The following is a 22,316-nucleotide window of genomic DNA, read 5'->3' as shown; positions in this document are numbered from 1 at the left end:
TCAATAAGGCCCAATTATACGTCAAAGTTAAAAAGGGATTAATAGCAGACGAACCCTTTAAGTTATTTAAAATTACCTACGATTTATTTCAATAATAATAACAAAGCACGAAATTTTTCTAGACAGTATAATATTCCAAAAGCTAGCTTTATCCTAACCTAAGAAATGCGACCATTTTCTAGCTGACTCATTATCTATAATACAAAGTAGCTTGATGTCTGTCCGTCCGTCCGTCTGAAGCTTAAGAACTCGGTAACCAATGAACCGATCGGATTCTACTCTTCAGGGTATATACCTATTGGTCCTGTGGTGGTTTTAAGCTATTTTCTCGGGGGGTGGGACACCCCCAAACCCCCCATAAAACAAAAAAATCCCCCCCCATTTTTTTTTTTATTTTTATTATTTTTTTTTTTTTTTGTAGAAGAATTCTTTTGTAGAAATTTTCTTTTGTAGAAGAATTCTTTTGAGGAAGATTTCTTTTGTAGAAAATTTCTTTTGTAGAAGATTTCTTTAGTTCTTATTTTTTTGTGATCTCTTGGGGCAAAGCCCCTAGAGGCTAGGGGTGAAGTCTTTAGTCTTTAGTCTACCCTCCAGCTATCAACATCTATGGTAGCCACTGAGTAGACACTCTACCCTTTTAGACTCCCCCCAAGGATACCCCATCCCCCAGTCATCATACCCTCATCTACACACACTCGCAAGGCGCACATCTACCCCTCTCCCCTCAGCTGTCCTACCCCACCACACACACACTCTCTCTAGGCGGGCTATCAGCTGACACAAGGTGCCGGTAACAAAGCCCTCTCATTGGAGGAATTATTTCCTACCAACAGATAAGGGATCTGATTGGACCAGCGCATATTCATTCGGTCACATGACCTCAGGCTATTGGCTAATCTAGATTGATTAGTGCAACCCGCGTGTTTTTACACCAGTTTTTATCTGACCACGCTTGAATATACATCTCAATTATCAATTATATAAGTGTTGTTGCTTTATAAAATGTCAAAAAAATTGCTAACGCAGGACGCCTTAGCTCAAGTAAGGTCATTCTTACAAGATGACATAAAAGATGCCATCAGTCAAGCGGTAACACAGAGCGTGCAAGCATATGAGAAACTTCAAAAGGTGAGCAACGACACTCTTAATAAAACTTTTTTATCTGAGATTCGTGGTCTGCATGATTCTATTGAAATTTTGAATGTTAAACACCGCGATGAAATGAATGAACTTCGAGCGCTAATGGAAGGTGATGAACTTTCGTCGGAACAGCAAATTGCTGTACATGTAGTGTCGTTAACAAAAAACTTTGAGAACTTTGTCGTTAACGCAAATGCGAGAGAAAAATGTCAATCCACGCTCAATGATTATTTTTTGTCCCAACTTGCTCACAGGGAGCAAAGGGACCGTCTATGGAGCATTCGCGTAAACAATGTACAGTGCCCATGGCTTGAAAAAACGCCGACAAGCCGTGAAGTTTTCGACATTGTCATCAAGCCTGTCTTGCTCGAACAGGACCCTGACGCGAACGTTAACTACTCTAATACAATAGAGTACTCTCACCCTCTAAGCCAGAGGGTGAAAGGTCCCAGGAATTATATCTTCAGATTTTACTCTCGCCATATGCTTTTTCAGTTCATGATCAACAAGAAGAAGCATTTACAGTTGTTGGACAAGAAGGCTCGAGACAAGACAGGTTGGACCAGCGCCGCAGCAGTATCATTCGACGGTAAGAGTTATCTTAAGTGCGCCCACGATCTTGCGGACACAAATAGAAGCCTGATGACCTACCTACATAGCGCAGGAATTGCATCTAGGACCAAACTGTCGGGTACAAGCGTCGCCTTCCAACCCAAAGATGGCCCCCCTAAATGGATAAAAGTGCAGAATCCTATGGCTCGAAGCCACATTGGGTTGATCTCTCCACTGCCTCCCCTTCAGGAAATATTAAGCACTGATAATCTGATAGTTAAATTTATGCGTGAGAATGGCCAATCTAACCGTAACCTTTTCTTTCAAGGTTTCGAAGCAGAGATCAAGAGTCTGCTGCAGGACCTGAAGACCAACAAGCTGCGTGGAATCCAGACAGAGCAGGACCATGAGGATCAACATTCTCCAGATCATAGTATCACTGCTGATGCTATCTCCACAGCCGAATTTCCTGCCATTGAGAATTCTGGTGCCGCAATTCCCGCCAAGACAGGTCCGGCCCCAGGTACAACACCAGGCTCTACAACCACAGGTACTAACGCAGCATCATCCTCGGTATCGACAAGGTCAGCAGCTGCCAAGCCATGAGCAAAGCCATCAGCATTCCTCTATGGATATCGGGTCAAATCTAAGCCTTGAAAAGGTTATCGTCATACTAGTAGTGTACATCTTGTACAGATTTCACTTAAATTGAGCAATTACTAGGTATTACTAGGTACATACCAATAACAAAGCTCAAACTCAACTTATTACGCTTAGCCGTTTTTATAATATTGTTAAAAGTACCATATGTACTTATATATCATGTGAGTTGTTATTATTATTATTATTATAATCTGTATAATCTGTCAATAATCGAAAATTCAATGAAAAAGACTGATTAATGATAATCGTGTGTAAACATAAACTGGTAATTGGTAATTAGTAATTAACAAACTAACTTCTTTTTTTCTAATTAACTTAATTTTCTGATTTATTCCTTTTACCGATATTTTCTTACCGATTTTTTTTGTCGAATTATTATATTTAATGGATGTGGGTGGGGGGGGGGGGGGGGGGGGAATAGTAGAGATTTTTTTACCATGATCATTGTATATGTTATTATTTTAGTGGAACACCTGCCGATAACTTCTGCCTGCATAGCTGAACCGGAAGCAGAACCTGCATCTCCAGATCCATGGCCTCCAGACACATCCTTAGACAGCTGGTTCTAGTCAGGTAGATGATATTTTGTGTCTGAATGAGAATGTGAACTTCGATATCACTAGCATTCTCTATGACGACACGTTTAGAGAATACTCGAGCGAATATAACATTAAGTGTGACTATATAGACATAGATTCTCTTTTTAATAAATTTAAAAATACCAATGAGCAACTTTTTAAAGTTTTTTCAATTAATATCCAAAGTCTCAATAGTAAAATCCAGCAGTTAAGAAATTTAATTGAAACGGCTTCCCTGGAGGGAGTAGGTCCCTCGGTCATTGCCGTCCAGGAGTCCTGGTTGTCACAGGACTCGAACACAGATAGTTTAAGTTTAATAAATTACAACTTTATCTCCACCCCCCGACCAGAAGGGAGGGGCGGGGGAGTAGGGCTGTTCGTTCATAGCAAATACCAAACAAAAGTTTTATTTTCAAATTTTTTTGTGCCACATATTTTTGAAACTATGTGTGTTAAAGTCACATTAGGGAGTTTTAAAGCATTGATAGTTAACGTTTCACAATGCCATCGAAGGTGATTTGACTTTTGTGTCAGAACCTGAATTGAGACATAGTCCATTTCATTACCCTAGGTTAGGTAACTTCATTTCACTTTTCAATAAAATCTAAAATGCAGCCGTTTTTGCAGGAGGTACAATTTTCTGTGAAAATTTTAGAGGAAAATTAAACAGTTTTTAGTTAATTTCTACTTCTATTTTCAACTGAAGAAAAAATCCTTTTGTGTATGTACAGAATCATTGTTATTACTTAATCTTATCAAAAAAAAAAATTTAAAAACTAACCCATAATAGCCGATTTTTCATTTTGTTCAATATGGGTAAAATAAAAATATTACCATCTCCAAAGGGTTAAAATCAAAATTTCAAAGCTCTAGAATGTTGTTCATCAAAAATAAATAGCAGTTTATAAGGACTTTTTGCATCCATCTTCTCATTTAACAGGGAAAAAAAACAAAAATAGAATCTATTTTTTCAGTGTTGACATAAAAAAGCATTTGATAAAAAACTTTAAATAATAATATTTTTTAAAAGTGCTAAAAAGTAGTACAGACTATTCAGTCTTTACCTCTGACATTGAAATAGATGTAAAAAAAGTCAATTTAGTATAGCAGCCAATTAAAATAAATTTTCTTATGGAAATTCTCATCAGAGCATTACTGATAAACCAAGGTCTTATTGGATAACATACTAAATGCTCCTTTAAAAATTTGTATTCTATGAGAAAATCATATTTTCAAACGGACATTTCAAATTAAAGACTAGATTCAAGTGACTAGCTATTCCCAGAGTGAGAGATACCAATGTTTATTACACTAGCCCTTAAATTTTTACAATCATGTTTCTTATTCGTTGGTTTAACAACTTTGAGGACTTTTTTAATTGGTTAGTTTATTAAGTTGACTGTTCAAACGTTTCAACCACTAATCTTAAGCTCTAAAGAAGGTAGTTTTGTGTTTCAATATTGGGGATGTACATCAATTTATTGGCCTTTGTCTTATCCCTTTAGATCCATGAGTTGTTCTACCCTTTGACTTTAGGGCGATATTGATCTTGAAAATAGTCTAAAACCACACCAAAATAAAAGTGAAACCAAGTTGGACCAGCGATTTCCGAGAATTTTGGATACAGACAAAAAACCTTTCTACTGTATGTATATTAGAATGACAAGATTGAATGTTTAATGTCTATTATATAGGTAAAATTGTCTTTCTAACTCACGCTCTCTTATGCTCCCTCTCTCTCTCTTTGTTTCTCTGTCTCTTTCTCTCTCTATTCAAAGGTGATAAAAGGGAAATGCAGATCTTCATAAAATGTTGTTTCATGGGGTTGTATACATCCCCTTCTGCACGCTTATGATCCAAAATATTGCAGACTATATTGTAAAATACCCGTTTTCCAAAATGATCATGTTTATGGGTTGCACTTGTTTTTGGGAGAAGGCATTTCCCCTACTTTTACTATGAATACCGCTCATCTGAAATAGCAGCAGTAGGTCTTTATTTTCTTTTAAGTTATGAAATTTGTTTGTTTAGGCTAAGATTCGTACCTTTCTCTACCATGTGCAGATTTGCTGAATGCTATAGAAATATTACTATTACTTGGATGTTGCACCAGATTTTCGTGTACTCTAATAAAGTAATTCTCACAGCCAGCTAGAGTTATAATACCCCAATCCACCCCCTGGATGAACAAACTATAAACGAGGTACATATTAGCTAGCTAAATTGGCGACAAATTTTCCCTTGTTAATATATACATGTATTCTATATACATTGCTAAAGTAAACCAGTTTTAAAAAATATAAAAAAGATAAACGGACATTGGAATTATAGAGTAGCTTCACTACTAATAATGGATATATTATTATTTGGATTTTCATGTTCTCTAATAAGGCTAAATTAACATTTCCCCCTCTACCACATTTATATCCTCCCCTCTTTCTGGATGCACAAACTGACCAATACATGGGTTTCATGTTAGCAAGCTTAATTGACGACAATTTCCCCCTGTCATAATATCCATGAATATTCTACATCCATTATTAAAATTGTGACTATTTCTAAATTATGTTTATTTGGGATTAAGTCGGACAGAAAAACATTGTTTTTAATCATATTATGTAAAACTAGGGGATGCGCCACTAGCATCTAGAAGCTTTTAATACTTTTAAATTTAATTCAAAGGGATGGGGAAATTCCTAAAATCATTCCGGGACCAGGTAAAAGCAGTTAGTGAAAGGTTAGTAGAATAAAACCTTCCATCACATTTTCTACCCAATCCAACTTTTGAATAACATAGTTTAAATTAAGCGACACTTTTCAAGTTCGAGAGTATAAACAGGTATTATTTATAAAACAATCTACATTTCTAATTATATGTATACTGCCATGCTAGTCATATATATGCCAAGATAAAATTCAAAAAAATTTTTATTCTTTATTTTAATTCTTTAAAGATTAAATTGTACTTTTTAAAAGCTACTCTATAATTTGAAATGTCTATTTGAAAACATGATTTTCTTATAGAATACAGAATACATAGAATCTTTTTACAAAGGAGCAATTAGTATGTTATCTAATAAGTCCTTGGTTTATCAGTAATGCTTTGGCGAAAATTTTGTAAACAAATTATTATAATTGTCTGCTATAATAAATAGATTTTTTTTACATCTAATTAAATGTCAGAGGTAAAGTTGAATAGTCTGTATTACTTTTTTGCACTTTTAAAAAAAATTATTATTTATATTTATAATCAAATGCTTTTTTTATGTCAACACTGAAAAAATTGATTCTATTTTTGTTTTTTTTTTCCTGTTAAATGAGAAGATGGATGCAAAAAGTCCTTATAAACTGCTATTTATTTTCGATGAACAACATTTTAGAGCTTTGAAATTTTGATTTTAACCCTTTGGAGATGGTAATATTTTTATTTTACCCATATTGAACAAAATGAAAAATCGGCTTTTATGGGTTAGTTTTTAAATTTTTTTTTTGATAAGATTAAGTAACAACAATGATTCTGTATATACACAAAAGGATTTTTTCTTCAGTTGAAAATAGAAGTAGAAATTAACTAAAAACTGTTTAATTTTCCTCTAAAATTTTCGCAGAAAATGGTACCTCCTGCAAAAACGGCTGCATTTTAGATTTTATTGAAAAGTGAAATGAAATTACCTAACCTAGGGTAATGAAATGGACTATGTCTCAATACAGGTTCTGACACAAAAGTCAAATCACCTTCGATGGCATTGTGGTTTATAGACCTCCACACAGAAACCCTGAGGACCTTGAATCATTTTTTAACATACTTGGTGACTTTTTAGATGTGATTGATGATAGCAACCTCCCTGTATTCATTGTAGGAGACTACAACTTAAATCTCTTCACGACCTATGACGTCTTGAGTCCTGCATCTCGTTTTTTTAATTTAATGGTAAGTAATGGGTATCTATCCTTAACATTAAGAGCAACTAGAGTACACAATTTTTCTTACTCATTGATTGATTCAATTTGTTGTAAGGATTTCCTGGACAATTTTGTTGACTCACATGTAATTGTCACTGACCTATCAGACCATTTTGTATTGTCTAGTTCTTTTTCACATACTATTCCAAAACCCCCCAAAAGACCACAATATTTTGAAAAAAGATTTTTGGAAGAAGCAAATATTGATAACCTCAATTATGAATTATCAATACAAAATTGGGATGAGGTCTTAAGCACAGAAGATGTTGATTTAGCCTATGCGAAATTTTTTTCAATTTTATTTAATCTTTACAACTCTTGTTGTCCCAAGGATAAAATTCGCAATAATCGTAGGACTATGCCGCAGTCGCCGTGGATGACTCAGCATCTTCTGTTATGCAATAGATTTAGGGATAAGTTGTACAGGAAATCTTTGAATTGTCCTACAGAAGAAAATAAGGATAGGTACTCAACTTACCGTAATAATTACCAGAGAACTTGCAGGGAGAGAAAGAAAATATACTATCAATCTGAGCTTGAAAAAGCGGGCAGTGATGGCCGCAAAGTATGGCAAAGTATTAAGGGAGGTAATGGGTAAATCCAAATATTCAAGTGATCTTGAATATTTGGAAATTAATGGAGCAAAAATTGAGAACAAAAAGGAAATAGCCAATGCCTTTAATTCCCACTTTGCAAAATTGGGTGAGAACCTTACCCCTGAAATCCCCCAAACATCAAAAGATTTTAGGGATTATTTACCCCCCCCCCCCCATCAATGATAGTATATTCATTCCTCCCCTGGATGAGCTCCAGGTATTTAACATAATAACGAGTTGCAGGCCCAAGACGGCCAAGGACGTGAGTTGTAAGCTCTTAATTCAATGTGCCGCAAACTTGCTGCGGCCGTTGACGCACATATATAATCTTAGCTTTTCACAAGGAATTTTCCCCTCAGGGATGAAAGTGAGCAAGAATGTAGTTGTTTATAAATCAGGGCCGTTGACCAGCTTAGATAGCTGGAGGGGGGTTTCTATCATCAACACATTCTCGAAGCCACTCGAGAAGATCATGTATAAAACACTGTATGAATTTTTAGATGAAAGATCCTTTTTCTCCACACGGCAATTCGGATTCCGCCCTGGACTCTCCACGGCACATAATGTTCTTGATCTTGTCAATCGTATCACGGCAGCACTTTCTGAAAAGAAAGTGTGCGCCGGGATATTGATTGATATCAAGAAGTGTTTCGATCTTGTTGATCGAAACATCTTGTTGAAACTGGAACATTATGGCTGCCGTGGAGTGGTCCTAAGGTGGTTCGAAAGCTACTTTGAAGGACGGTCACAACAGGTTGCGTTTGGGGGAGAATTTTCTGATGTCCTATCCATCCTTATCGGGGTTCTCCAGGGAAGTACACTCGGTGTTCTTCTCTTTCTTATCGTAGTTAATGATCTAGATTCTGCCACTAGAGACGCATTGCTGTCTCTTTTTGCAGATGACACATTTTGTCTTTTAACAGCTGACAACATTAGGGATCTGTTTATTAAGATTGAAAATACTCTTCCTCAAATTACCGAATGGTACAACAGCAATAAACTTATCATAAATAGCAAAAACACCAAGGTTGTTTTGTTTCAATCGCCAAGGCAAAACTTTACGGAAGAGGAAAAAAATCTTATAAAACAGTTTCCAGTTTTTATTAATTCTAATCATGAAGGAGAAGACCTTCCAGAAAAAATCCAGAAGCTAGATCATATAACTTTTTCAAATAGTAACCCTGGGGAACAAGCCGCAAGGCACTTGGGTATTCAGATCGATGAGAAATTGTCCTTCAAAATTCATTTTAATTTAATGCACAAAAGAATTTTAAAAATCGTATACTCATTACGTCAAATGCGTCATATACTTGACTCGCAACATCTTAAATTGCTCTATTTTGCCTACATAAAGTCTGTTCTTAACTACTGTTTAATTGTATTCACTGCTGTTCCAAACATCTTATTGGAGCCAATCTTAAAGCTCCAAAAGGAGTGCTGCCGCTTAATAGCAAAAAAACCACGTCGTTTTCCATCAAATATTTTATTTAAACAGTTGGAAATTTTACCAATCAGGAAACAAATGGAATACGAAGTGTTTTTATTTATGTACAAATATAAAAACAATATGCAGCCAAGAGTATTTGATGGTGTTTGGAACACACGTGATACAATTCACGATTATGAAACCAGATTTAGAAACAATTTCATAGTAGATCAAGCCAATAGAAATTTTATTTTTAATTCACCATTACATTTTTTCCCAAGACTTTGGAATACATTACCTGAAAATTTAAAAACTATACCTACATTCCTGGAATTTAAACGAAAAGCTTTTTACTTTGTATTAAACTCAATATAATGGTTTCATTCTTAATCTTCATTCTTAATTTTCATTAGTATTTTTCTTAAGTTTTATTTTTAGTTTCTCAATAGTTTATTTTTTACACTTTATGCAGGCAACAATATATCATAACATCATATTCATAATCATAATCACCAGAGCAGTTTAAGTTGTGATTCAAGTATGAATTTTTCTACAAAGATTCCTTTTTTGGAATCTTTATCCTTATCATATTTAAAATGAGTATACGGTTACAAGGTTCTTTAGTACATTTTAAAATTTCACGCATCAATCTTGACATACTTAATTATAGCATCAGATCCTTCTATCCTAAGTTTTAACCTAAATTTTAACCTAAATTTTGATGCCTTCAAGCAACGTTTTCCTTTTTTTTTTCATTCATGAAGGTTTATACATGGTTCTTGCGCATGGTCGTCTCGGGGACTAAGGGATACATTAGAATTTTAGCAAGGGTTGAAACTTAAATCGAGAACAACGGGGTTTTTGTAAATGGCCAGGGAACGTTAAATACAAGTGACTAATAAATGTGGAATACTACCTAAGACTTAATACACATAGAAATTCTTATTCTCAATACAATTCTTTTTTCGAGCACCAAATTTTAATTTCTAATTTTCAATCTTCAATTTAATATTAATATTAAATTTATTTTAGACTACTTTGTCCGGGTCAATACAGCCAGGAGCTCCTGGAGAGCGTACATTGTGTCCTTCGAGTCCGACCTAAGTACCTACATCCCCGTCGTCGGGTCGTCGTTCAAAATAGATTTCTTACTAGATGTTAACCCCTGCAATTAAATTCATCCAACAAAATTCTTTACAAACTCTCTTTTCTTACATTACAGTTTTAGACAGTTTTTTGGCAATTTTTTCCTTTCAATATTTTAATTTTCAACAATTTTCACAAAAAAACATTTAACTTTTAATTTTAACAATCTTTTACTTTTTCCTTTTTTCAACTTAATAAATTACTTTTACGGGGGAGCGCATCTAGAAACCTGCTGAGATTCTCATATTCTCATATTTTTATTCCATTTTTATTCCAATTTTAATCAAAATTCCTTTTTTTCGCAAATTCCTTTTCTTTCTCTTTACCTTTTTTCTTTTGCTTTCTCTTTTTTATATTGAGTCACACGAAATGTCTATATGTCATGATTAGGTTCATATTCCCATGTCGGGCGCAGAATTTATCTATCTGTCTAACCGCTAGCCGGTCAATTCGTTGACCGGTCATGTACCAACATTGCTGTAAAGGTTGACATATGGAGGGTATGGAGAGGGAGGTGCAGGCAAAGCTGAAGTGAAGGCGAGCTCGCAGATGGTAAAGCGGTGGAACCACGAGCGGATAACTTTCTGATCCGCATTTATTTGGCGGTTACCGGCCGGCGAAAGTGGTACTGACACCAATCACAGTCCAGCCCGAAGTAGGCTCAGCCACACCTGGGCCGCCAAGAGAAATCACCTAGTTTATCAAAATCCGCAATTATGTTTACCAGTAATAAAAAAAAACATATAATTATTATCGATATAGTATGAAATATTAACATGTAATTTCAATATAATAATTAATTGTCTATGTGATTTACTCATAACAGGATTGAAGAGTTATTGAATAAAAGTTCTATTATTATTATTATTATTATTAAAAATAATAACTGTCCTTTTTACAAAAATGTGTACACTTTCTAACAAATAACATGTTCCTCAGCTGTTTTCCTATTGGCTGATTTAAAGAGCATATATCTAGATGTTATACATCTATTTATTAGGTAGTGTTTTTAAAATGTAAACTACAAATATTCTGCCTGATTGCGGATCTTCGACAACTTTTTGCAGGATAAGGTTCAGCGCCTCTTTCAAATTCTCATCCTCACCTTAATAGTTTTTATAATTTATAGCCTCGTATTAGACAACTGTCTGCGGATAGTAAAATTTAAAACTATTTCTAAAGTTAATACCAGTTTTGTTTTCCTGTGCTAACAAAACTGGTATTAATATTATTATTTTTTAACTTTATTAGGTATAATATAAGTGTGTATAATACAATGAATAATTTTTCAGTATGGCTTAGAACTAATTCTAATCCAACAGATATTTATCGGTTTCAAAGCCATAATGGAAAACCAATTTGTGAAATTATGACATCGTATTTCCTATAGAGAGCTTTATTATTCAAATAAAAAAAATAATGATTATCAATGCATGATTTATTTTAGCTTCGCTACTTTTGGATATTGTCAACCTTATTTTAATATTACTTCCGAGACACTTATCCGACAGCTAAAGCATAAAGAATAATTTTCCCTTATTTTTATAGTATTAATGAAAATAATATTTTTAAAAGCGAAGCTTTTCTATAATTAATATCGGTCCGTACGGCCATCAGGAACGGTTAGCTCTTTCGATAATTTAAACTCGTTAGAATTGTCCTATTGATTTAAAACATTGTATGTTTATTCATATAACAGATATTTACCGAAAAATTAACGAAAAAAGCTATCCGTTCCAGATGGACCTCAGGACCGACCCTAATTATAGAAAACATTCGCTTTTAAAAGAAAATCTTATAAAAAGCAACAATTAGAGTAATCAAAAGAGCGTAAATTTACTTTCATAATCATAAATGCGTAATGAACAATGCAAATTATGACACATAAAAGTAATGTTTTAACAATATACAATATACAGGTGATCTTAAGGGATAGGACAATGGATGGTAAATTGATGTACATATTTAATGATGATAATAAAATAATTAATTTGATATTAATTTTATTGGTTGAAACGTTTAGACACTTCAAAGTTTCACTGACCAATTAAAATTCAATTACAAAGTACTACAAGTTTATCAAAATAACGAATAAAAAACGGTGATTATAAAACTATGGGTAGTGGTACTATTGTAATTTACAGTCCAATGTCCCTTCCCTCCCTTACTATGAACCAATCGATACAAAGATAGAAAAGTATGTTAAATTGAGGATTTAAGTGTTGCGCGAGGAAGGACATCTACGATTTTTTTTTCTTTTTTGGGGGGGGGGGTGTAAATTAGGGATTTTAAACGTTTGGTAGAGTAATCCAAAAGTCATGGTGCAATAGAATATGATATGGGGGTATCAACTCTCCTCCCACCTCCCTGGTTCTAATATATTCTTCTTAAAAACAGTCTTACCTATAACGGTGATGACTCGTTCTGGTAAAGGTGTTTCCTTTGACTTCTGAGAGAGCTGGATAAATGCTCTTGATTGTTCCTACGAAAAAAAAACATAGAAAATATTAAATTTACGTAAAAATACCTACATTACAATGGAACTCAACAAAAAATTGAAAATTAAGCATGGCAGTTCACTTTAAAAGGTACAATATAAACCTGTGAAGTAACGGCAGTGAAACCACCACTCCCGTCGAAAACTATTGTATTTTTATTTTTTCTCCTGCTTATTTGGGCTTGGTAGGTATTTGAAATCATCTGAGACAAACTTATTTTTTAAAATTAACCCCAATACCTATAGAAAGAAATATGCATTTATATTTATGAATGTTGCCATCATTGTTTTTGTTGCACTACATAAAGAGTTCAAATTTCTTTTTCTGATAATTTCTGTATGAATAATAATATATGGTTATTGAACATCTATACTATGCACTATACAGCTTATTATGTCCGTCTGCCTGTCTGGTAGGCTGGCTTTCCCCTTCTAATAGTTTGGATGCTCGTACTGTCATATCCAAGTGCCCGCTACTTAAGAAACATGTCATCCTTGTTATGTTGCTCTACATATAGACTTAAACGTTTTTGTTCCGACAATTTCGAAGGGATAATTGCATAAAATGCATTTGAACGTGAATTTAGTGAACCACATATTTTTTTTTAATGGTTTAAACTAGATTTAGAGGACATATATACATGAAAGAATTTCAATCTTCTATCACGTAGTTTTAAATATGAAGACTGAAATCGTGACTTTTACCTACACAAATTAGACAGTTTTGGACATAACTAAAAAACTGCCTGATAAGTTTTTTTATCTTCATAGCTAACCTATATATATATTTCATATTCTAAAAAAATATTTAAAGGTTCACTTCTTACAAGTACAAAGCCCTCCCCCCACCCCCTTAAATGCACTTTGTGCAGTTATTCCTTTAAGTAATAATTCTACCTTGAGATGTTTGATGAAAGATCCTCCTTTGCCTATGATCATACCAGCCGTGCTGTTGGGTACAATAACCTTCATCTGCCGTTCCCGTTCTGCGGCAATCTTATTATCAAAATCTATCGCCGGCTTCGCATTGGGATCTGGCTTTTCCTGGTTAAAAATAGTTTCTTTTATTAATACTAGGGTTGGGCCGGATACTTTTTTTTGCCGTCTACCGGATATCCGGCTGATTTCGAATGCCGGATATCTGACCAAAGTACGATATCCGGCAAATAACCGGATTAAAATCAGAAGGATATCGGTATCCGGATAGTTTCAATATCCGGATATTGAAAATGGCCAACCCTAATTAATACCGCAGCTATCATTAAACTAAGGTGTCCGAATTTTAAAAATGGTGCACGGTTACTGGTATATTGTAAAGAAAATTACTTAGGTACTTACGTATTAACGTAAATCATAATTACAAAATTGCATACTTTTCTTAAATACCTAAGTAATAAAGTTAAGAGAAATTATTTATCATTTTTTAGATTTTTAAGATGCTTCTAAATGGACACAACACAGACTTACGGGATTTTATCACAGTGCTGATTTGTAGGGATCTAAAGAGATAAGACAATGGCCGATAAATTGATGTTCATCTCCAATGATGATACGCAAAATAACTCCTTTTGTTGATTAAAATTAGTCGCTAAAACGGTTGGACACTCAACTTGATTAAACAACCAATAAAAATTTTCGTCCCCAAAGTTATTGAGCCAACGAATAAGATAAAACTTTGGGGACTAGTATAATAACCAGCCGAATGTCCCCGTCTTTGACCTACCTTAATTTTCATGTTGAAAAACTGAACAATAGTTGATATAGCATCTGTGCTGCCTGTGATGAGACACACTCTCTCGTTGGTCCCAGGATAAAAGTCATTGGGCTTCGACATTTTCACCCTTGCACCAACATTTTTCTGTTTTCAGAATAAAATAAAATGAAAATCTTTATCAAAACATAGTACAGTAAAGGGTAGGTATCACCAAATCAAGATTTTTTTGTAACAAAATCTTCCAAAATCTTACTAAAAATCTCCCAAAATAAGATAAATCTTATGTTGATGTCTCTTCTATGAATTCTCAACACTTTTCTTCATATTTATAGATAAGATTTAGTACCTAATCTGGCTACCTTAGCCGATTCAAATCAGCAAAGCTGGTTAAAAGAGAAGCTTTTCTATAATTAGGATAGCTTTTTTTCGTTACAAATTTGTCCCATCGATTTCGAACTTTGCATGATAATTCCTGTAGTAGTTGGGTAAGTGAAACGACATATTTTTATGTTTATTCTCCTGTATTTCAGCAATTGTTTCTCCACCCTTGCCAATGATTGCTCCAGCGGCCACACTTGGCACCAACATCTTCAGGTGGTAACTTGATTCACCTTAACAATGAAAATATATACTAGTAGCAGGTATGACCCTAGAGTCCTCTAGGGGCGGTGCTTGAGGAGAGGGTAGTTGAATTCAATAACCCAATATTTTATTTTAGATTTAAAAGAAAAAGTAAAAAAAATTGGTGGAGAGGGGGTGTTTCTTGGGGGTACTAACATCTTCGGAGGGTAACTTGGTTCACCTTTACAATTAAAAATGATACTATTATAACCACTGAACCGATTAGGTTCATTTTTACTTTGAAGCTTTTCCTGGGTCCAATAAGGGTTTTTATTTATTTCGGGAGAGAATATCTCCACTTTCCCAATAAAAATACCCCCCACAATTTTTAATATTTCTATTCTTAATTACCTATCAAATTGAAAATTGGCGGGAGATACACTTCTCCCCCACCTACCTTAGAGGCTTTTAGGAGCGCAGCCGATATTCCTATTGTATAAAGTAGTAAGGCTTTTTTGTTTGTTTGTAGCTTAATCTTTTGATAGCTACCTACCTTCTGCAGCGATTTAGTTCTCCATTTTATTTTATTTTGAAATTGAAGTTTCAGGCTTTTTTTCTGCCCATTCCTAACCCTTCTAATACAGAGAACCTGTAGAAGTGCAAACAAATACATGCGCCTAAAATTTGCGCACTTTTTATTATAAATTTCTCGCAAAATTAGACTAAAATATACTTACCTACCCTAACTAAGGAAAAACCCGGGAGGAACTTACCTGTCATGTTTAGTTTCTTGTTTGAATTACTTTCTTCAGATTTATTTGATACTCCTGAGTAAGTTCTCTTCTTACTAAAAATAAAAACAATTATTCAGTGTTAAGGATATAATCTTACCGTAGGGTTTTTAAAGAAATATCTGCGGGAGAAAGAAATATATCGGAATGGTAAGAATAAATGAAAAAATAAAGATAACTAAAGAAAAAAAATTTGTCCCTCCTTAACGAAAAAAAAAATAGAAAAATATGTGAAATGAGGTAAACAATTTATAAAATAAAGAGTAGGTAAAAGAAAAGGGGGCACAGTGGGTTTTTTGGCTGTTTTGGGGATTTTTTAACTTTATGAGTCACAAATACCAACAAAAGCTTATTTTATCTAAAAATAAAGTTAAAACCTTTCATATACAGGTTATAGCTTATGTAATATAACATATTATATACATATTATTGTGATTTTATATAAGAAAAATGTTCCTAGAACTAATCTACTCATATAGTTAAAAGTTCGAAATTTCTGAAATTATTCATATTAAAAAAAAATTATTTTAACATCGACAGAGACCTCAATTAAAACTTTTGGAGAGTTTTTAAGGTGTATATGATTAATATACATAATATATTATTCTAAGTTATCAATAAATAGTATACAGGGCTCGGCAGCTGCGCATCAGCTGTGACTAAGCCGTAAATTTAAACCTATTTTGATGCTTTAAAAGATTTTTGATAAGAGGGATTGTTATACTTGGGTCAGGTTCAAACTTTCAGTTGATATTTAAAATTGTAAATGGTTTCCCTGAGGTATACAGGCTGCCGAGCCCTGCAAACATACACCATACAAAATAGGAAAAAAATATGATGTTCTTCAAGATTTTATATGCATTCTCAATTCGATACCTACTGATTTTAAGTAATGATGTTTATAGTAAAAATATTCTTCTATTCTTCTGGAGTCCAGGGGGACAGCGAAGCGCTAGAAAAATAGCCTAAACCCATCCCAAGTCTTAAATTTGAGAATAAATTAGAATAAAACCAACACAGGATTAATTTAGAGAATACAATCGGTTCAGTATTCACTGAGATCTTAATCTTTAGACAAAAAAATCTTACTACTTTATATTATAAAATATCTAAGAGTTTTTTTTAATGTATCGTGGTATTACTTATACAAAAGTTTTTTTTAACTTCCTTGTTGATCGTTTTCTTTTAACTATTTGCTATTACTTATCAAATATGACTTTTTAAACATTAAAAAAATATAACATATGATATCAGTCCGTAACGCTGTGGGGAAAATGTAATTTTTACAACTAAAATATATGTGCATCTAATCTATACATTATCTTGTCCGTTTATCTGTCATGCTTCAAAAGAGTTTTTGCATATTATCTCTCTCTTTTTATGTCTTTATAACTCAAGTTGCCTTTTTGTTTATGCCAAGTTTTTTGGTGCTTTATTACTTATGGATGTTGTCATCCTTATTATATTGTAAAATCTTTTTTAAAAGTGAAGCTTTTCTATAATTAGGGTCCGTCCGTACGTCTGTCAATCTGTTTGGAACGGATAACTTTTTTTTCGTTAATATAGGCATGTTAGAATTGTCTTATCAAACTTATCATACTTTGCATGGTGATTCCTGTAGTAGTTACGTACGATTTAGAATGTGTAGCAACTCTATAATCATAACCAGAATGTCCACTTTTAACATGGCAATTTTTAACTGTTTTTAACAACAAGTTTTGTAATTATCCTGTAATTATTAAGTTTTTCAACAAATTTACTTACATTTCTGTTCAACTTTTATACATTTATGCTCTCATTATTTATGACAATCTATAAGTGGTAATGTTCGTTTGTCCCACCATTTCAGAGCTTCGCTTTGATGGATGTTGTCATCCTTATTATTTTCAAATTTTAATAGTTGGATGGAAAATTTTAGTAATACAGTAAATGAAAGTGGATTTAGGGACTACTATAAATTTAGAAACCAAGGCCATTGAAAGGAAAGAACAATATAAATTAAGTATTTCAAACAAAGTTAAAGGACAGACAGAAAAAAATAGTGGATTAGAAATCAAATTTAATTTAAATGTTTCAGAAATACAGAAAGGAAGACATACGCACATTTAGAAAAATTGAGCAGCTTTGTTACTTAAACTATTTCATAATAATCATTGTATATATGTTTTCAGTATATCCCATAATATAAAGTACTAAGCTTTTTTTGTGTGTAGCGAAGAATCTCACTCACCACTGAACCAATATAGTTCTTTAGAGGGAAGCTTCTTATAGGATGGTTTTAGGCTATTTCATTTTTATAAATAAGCCTGGTTATTGTTTTAAGCTATTTTTTTGCCCTTCTATATCCCTTCGAATATCCTAGATGCTAGGGGCGCGCGCATTACCATCAATGAGGTAAATCTTCCCCCCCCCAAAAAAAAAAAAAGCTGTCTATTTAAAATTACAGCGTAGCTTTTCTATAATTAGGGTCAGTCCTTACGTCCCTGCGTCCGTAACGTTAGCTTTTTCGTTAACTTAGGCATGTTAGAATTGTTCTATTGATTCCTGCATTAGTTCTGTACGATTTGGAAAGCGTATCAACCCTATAATCATTACCAGAATGTCAATACGTTTTTGTTGATTTTTAACTTATATTATAAGTACAATATTATAAGCGAAGCATCTCTATAATCAATTCCTAACAATGTCCGTTTACCCTTAAACAGTATTTTATATTTAAGAACTTTTGCAACAAATTTAGGCAAAATTTTGACAAGACTTATTTTTATTTATTTTACATATTCACGCTGTTTGTCTGTCACCCCTTTTCAGAGCTTTGCTTTTATGAATGTTGTCATCCTTGTTCAAATATAAATCAACTGGTTGTCAGACCATTACCGATAGACTGAAGGACTTAGTAAATTATAATCTGGATGCTTCTTAGTATGGTAATAAAGTCTTTTAAATAGCAGCCGAGAAATTCACGTTTTCCCTAATAATGTTTCTAACGGACAGATGTACCGATAGACGGACGTATCATTTACAGAATAGCTTCACTATTAACAACGGAAAGGTAACCTTTAAAGATTAAATATGTGTGTTATTAAATTATATCAATTTTTAGTAGTTTGACTTCATAATGGTATTTAATTTATATTAATACAACTTCACAGTATCTATTTTCTAAGCTGGATTTCTCATTTGGGGCTACGAGGTGCCAAGAGTTATGAACTAATCTTGAATTATGAATACTTGAATTTTATCAGGGCCTAAATAACTTTTGGCACCTCGTAGCCCCAAGTGAGAAAAACCTTTAAACGTAAAAAATACATGTTATTTTAAGATGCAATATTAGGTGTTCTTGGATTTTAAATTACAGATTTATGACAACTTTTCTTATTTTTCTTTGCATTTTAAAGTAGAAACATCTGTATATATCAATGAAATATTGTTACATATCATTTAATCAGATTTTTACACCAATTTACTCTAGGAAAAAGTAGGAAAAGCAATGTATGATGATTTTATTGAAAAAATTCACTTTTTAAAAATATTCCTTTGACCACGTTCAGCAAAACGGCTGTATTTTGCCTAATTTTGTAGTTTATAAAAAAATCTGTTGCATGGCAACTTTTGAATGGTAATACTAGCCCCTGGAACATTTAACTCAAAATTGAGGAAATTTAAAAAATGACCAAAAATCCCACTGTGGGGGGGGGGGAATGAAATATTTTTCAGCAGGGGAAAAAAATAATCTTGTCCAAAATATACACCCCTGAACTTTAGATTAGGTAACATAGAAGAAGACTGAGGTGTTTGAATGTTAAAAGCGGACTATCATCAAGAATTAGGAGATAACAACATTATTCCCAGGGAGGGAGGGAAAATTGGGCTGTTTACACACAAGTTTTTGAAGACCGTTTTCTTAGTCGTTGGCTCAACAATTTTGGGGACTTTTATTGAATATTGATTGGTTGATTCATTAAGGTGTTCAAAAGTTTTAACCATAAATTATAATCTGCACAAGGTGTAATTTTGTATATCATTATGGGGAACGTACATTAATTTATCATTGTCTTATCTCTTTAGATCCCTGAATATTACCCAGCCAATTAAATCCTTACCTAGCGGAATCCATTCTATCTCTTATTACGAGATATCACCTTCATGTTGTTTCTGTAGGAAACTTTACCTAAAATAATACAGTATTTCTTCTTCAAATTCTTTTCTTCTTTAGCAATAGTTACATTATTAACAAGGCCTATTGCTTCCATACACAATGCAACAAACAAAAGATAACAACATTTCTGATGAAAAACAGTTAATAAAATAACCTAAGTATTTTTTAAAGATACTAGTGGCTTCCCCCTAGCCTCTAGAAGCTTTTCCCCAAATGGTAATTGAAAAAAAAAATTTTAGATACATAAACAAATAAGAGGTTTTTTTGGGGTGGGGGGTTGAGGTGTCGCACCCCCATAATAAAATAGCCTAAAACCACCACAGGACCAGTAGGTATATTCCCTGAAGTGTAAAATCTAATCGGTTCAGCGGTTACTGAGATCTTAAGCTTCAGACAGACAAGACAAACATCGTTCTAAATTGTATTTTAGATTGTCAAGAATTATTATGGAAAGTATCATCTAATTGTTGAAAATTCGTGATCTTTTGAAGGGCAAAAGGCAAGTACGGCCGGCCGTCCGTCCGTACGTAAAGAATAGCTCTCTCATCGTTAATTTTGGCATGTTAAAACTGTCCCTACATCTTAAATTTTGACTAAGGATTTCGATCATGCTTATAAAAAAGTTCATTAAAGAGTAGCTATGTCGCAAAAACAAGATTTTTCAAAACGTTTCATATTTTCCACAAAAAAACTTTAAGCTTAAGTAGGTACCTAGGTAATTATTGTTATAATAAATTCAAAAAAAAAACTTACCTAACTACCATGTTTGAAGATATATTTCTTTAGTTGATTTATCAATAAAAAATAAATGATAAAACTAATAAAAACTAAGCTGCACAGCAACTAAATTTAATTACAAATGGATTGTTGACGCAAAAAATTGTGTCTAAATAGTCTGAAATTGAAAGAAAACATATAAAATATTGTTTTAGCGGTTTCGCCCTTAGAGGCCTCTAGAGGGAATTGAGGAGGGGGGAGTTTATTTACAAAACCAAATTTTAAAAATTAAGATTGAGAAGCTACTCTGTAATTAAAGGAGAACCCGATCAGTTCAGCGGTTAGCGAGATCCTTTGGTACAAACAAACAAACAGATAGACATCGTTCATAACATTAATGACATTTACAATAAATGTACATTTATAAATATAAATTTACACTACTGTGAAAAATAAACAAAAATATCTTTTTTTTTTTAAATAGCAGAATATGTCTGTCCGTGTTAACCGCTGAACCGATATGGTTCTCTATTACAGCGCAGCTTTTTTGTGGTCCTGGGAAGGTTTATAACTATTTTGTGGGACCCTTAAGAAAAATCGCCCCTAAAAAATAAGATTAATATAGATATGAGTCACTTTATTTAACTATTGAATTCAAAACTTTTTAACTTAAACGCCAAAAATTGGCTTTAACGAGGTTTTATTGGCAAAAAAAAGTTTTTGAACGATATTGCTTTTACTTTTTGTGTTCGATTCTCTTTCTTTCTCTCTCTCAATCTCTCCTTCTCCCTCTATCTCTCTCTCTTTCTCTCTCTCGCATCCATCTTGCTCACTTGCCGCGTCATGTGTGAGTTATGAAACTTGGACAATGTCGTCGTTTATAAGTCAAATCCTTATTATAAAGTAACATGATGTATGTGTGTCTGTGTGTACCAAAGGATCTCGCCAACCGCTGAACCGATTAGGTTCTCCTTAACAGGGTAGCTTCTCATAGATCCTGGGAAGGTTTATAACTATTTATTTTGTGAAAACTAAATTTTATACTTATTAGTAGTGAAGCTACTCTATAATTCACTTTGTCTCTCCGTCCGTAACTCTATGGGGGAAACGTGATTTTCTCGGCCTCTTTTCAAGATAGACAGCTGAAATTTTAAGTTAAGATTCCTATAGACATATGGGTGCTAGATCGATTCCTAGATTTTCAGGTTTTTGTGGTTATCTCCATTCCTTTTTATGATAAAAGAGCTGAAATTTATTTAATTAATTTTACATATTTCCACCAAGTTTTTAAAAAAGATTTGTCTATTAATTGGGGTGCTAGATCGATTCCTAGATTTTTAGGTTTACGATTGGTTCAGCAGTTAGTGAGATCCTTTGGTACAGACAAACAAACGGCCTTTTTCTTTATCATAAGGATTAATTCTAGCGTTTGTTGTATCTATTGTAGGTCGCCTTTAGAAAAAAAATCTAGCGTTTGTCATATTCTAGTGTTTGTCGCATTCTAGCGTTTGTCGTATATCTAGCGTATTGTTTGACGTATTATAGGGTTTGACGATCGTACCGTAATTATAGTCTATTAATTAACCATCACTCCATGATGACAAGGTGTTGTATACTTTGGACTTTTATTTAATGTTTTCAATAAATTTAATTGAAACAAGGATGACAACATCCATAGCTCTGAAACGGAATGACAGACGAACATTAACCCTTGTAGAGTGTCAGAACTGAATATACAAAATATAATAATATAAGTTTTGACAAAATTATCATATACAAGGTGTTTCAAATAAAACTGCGTTTTCCGGTTTTG

General features: G+C 33.3%; 1 protein-coding gene across 5 annotated transcripts in view; it reads right to left on the bottom strand.

The window, feature by feature from the left end:
• The window catches only part of ps (RNA-binding protein Nova-1-like protein passilla), a 34,378-nt gene extending 13,152 nt beyond the window's left edge, over positions 1 to 21,226 (bottom strand). For all 5 annotated transcript variants that reach the window (XR_013883352.1, XR_013883353.1, XR_013883350.1 and 2 more), the window contains exons 1-8: positions 20,540 to 21,226; positions 19,731 to 19,798; positions 15,610 to 15,683; positions 14,799 to 14,886; positions 14,285 to 14,423; positions 13,459 to 13,605; positions 12,468 to 12,546; positions 11,101 to 11,169 (exon numbers count right to left, since the gene is read on the bottom strand). Coding sequence is in view for 1 of the 5 variants with exons in the window: in XM_080174927.1 (XP_080031053.1) it covers positions 11,101 to 11,169; positions 12,468 to 12,546; positions 13,459 to 13,605; positions 14,285 to 14,423; positions 14,799 to 14,886; positions 15,610 to 15,683; positions 19,731 to 19,744 (610 nt within the window). In the remaining 4 variants the exon portion in view is untranslated. The remainder of the gene's footprint in view (positions 1 to 11,100; positions 11,170 to 12,467; positions 12,547 to 13,458; positions 13,606 to 14,284; positions 14,424 to 14,798; positions 14,887 to 15,609; positions 15,684 to 19,730; positions 19,799 to 20,539) is intronic.
• Positions 21,227 to 22,316: the final 1,090 nt, after the last annotated feature.

The sequence above is a fragment of the Acartia tonsa genome, chromosome 10 (assembly GCF_053477335.1).
Source record: "Acartia tonsa isolate MP-2025a chromosome 10, ASM5347733v1, whole genome shotgun sequence".
NCBI classification, from domain to species: Eukaryota; Metazoa; Arthropoda; class Copepoda; order Calanoida; family Acartiidae; genus Acartia; species Acartia tonsa.
The sequence above is the reverse complement of the archived record's forward strand: the minus strand, read 5'-3'. Positions and strand labels throughout refer to the sequence as shown.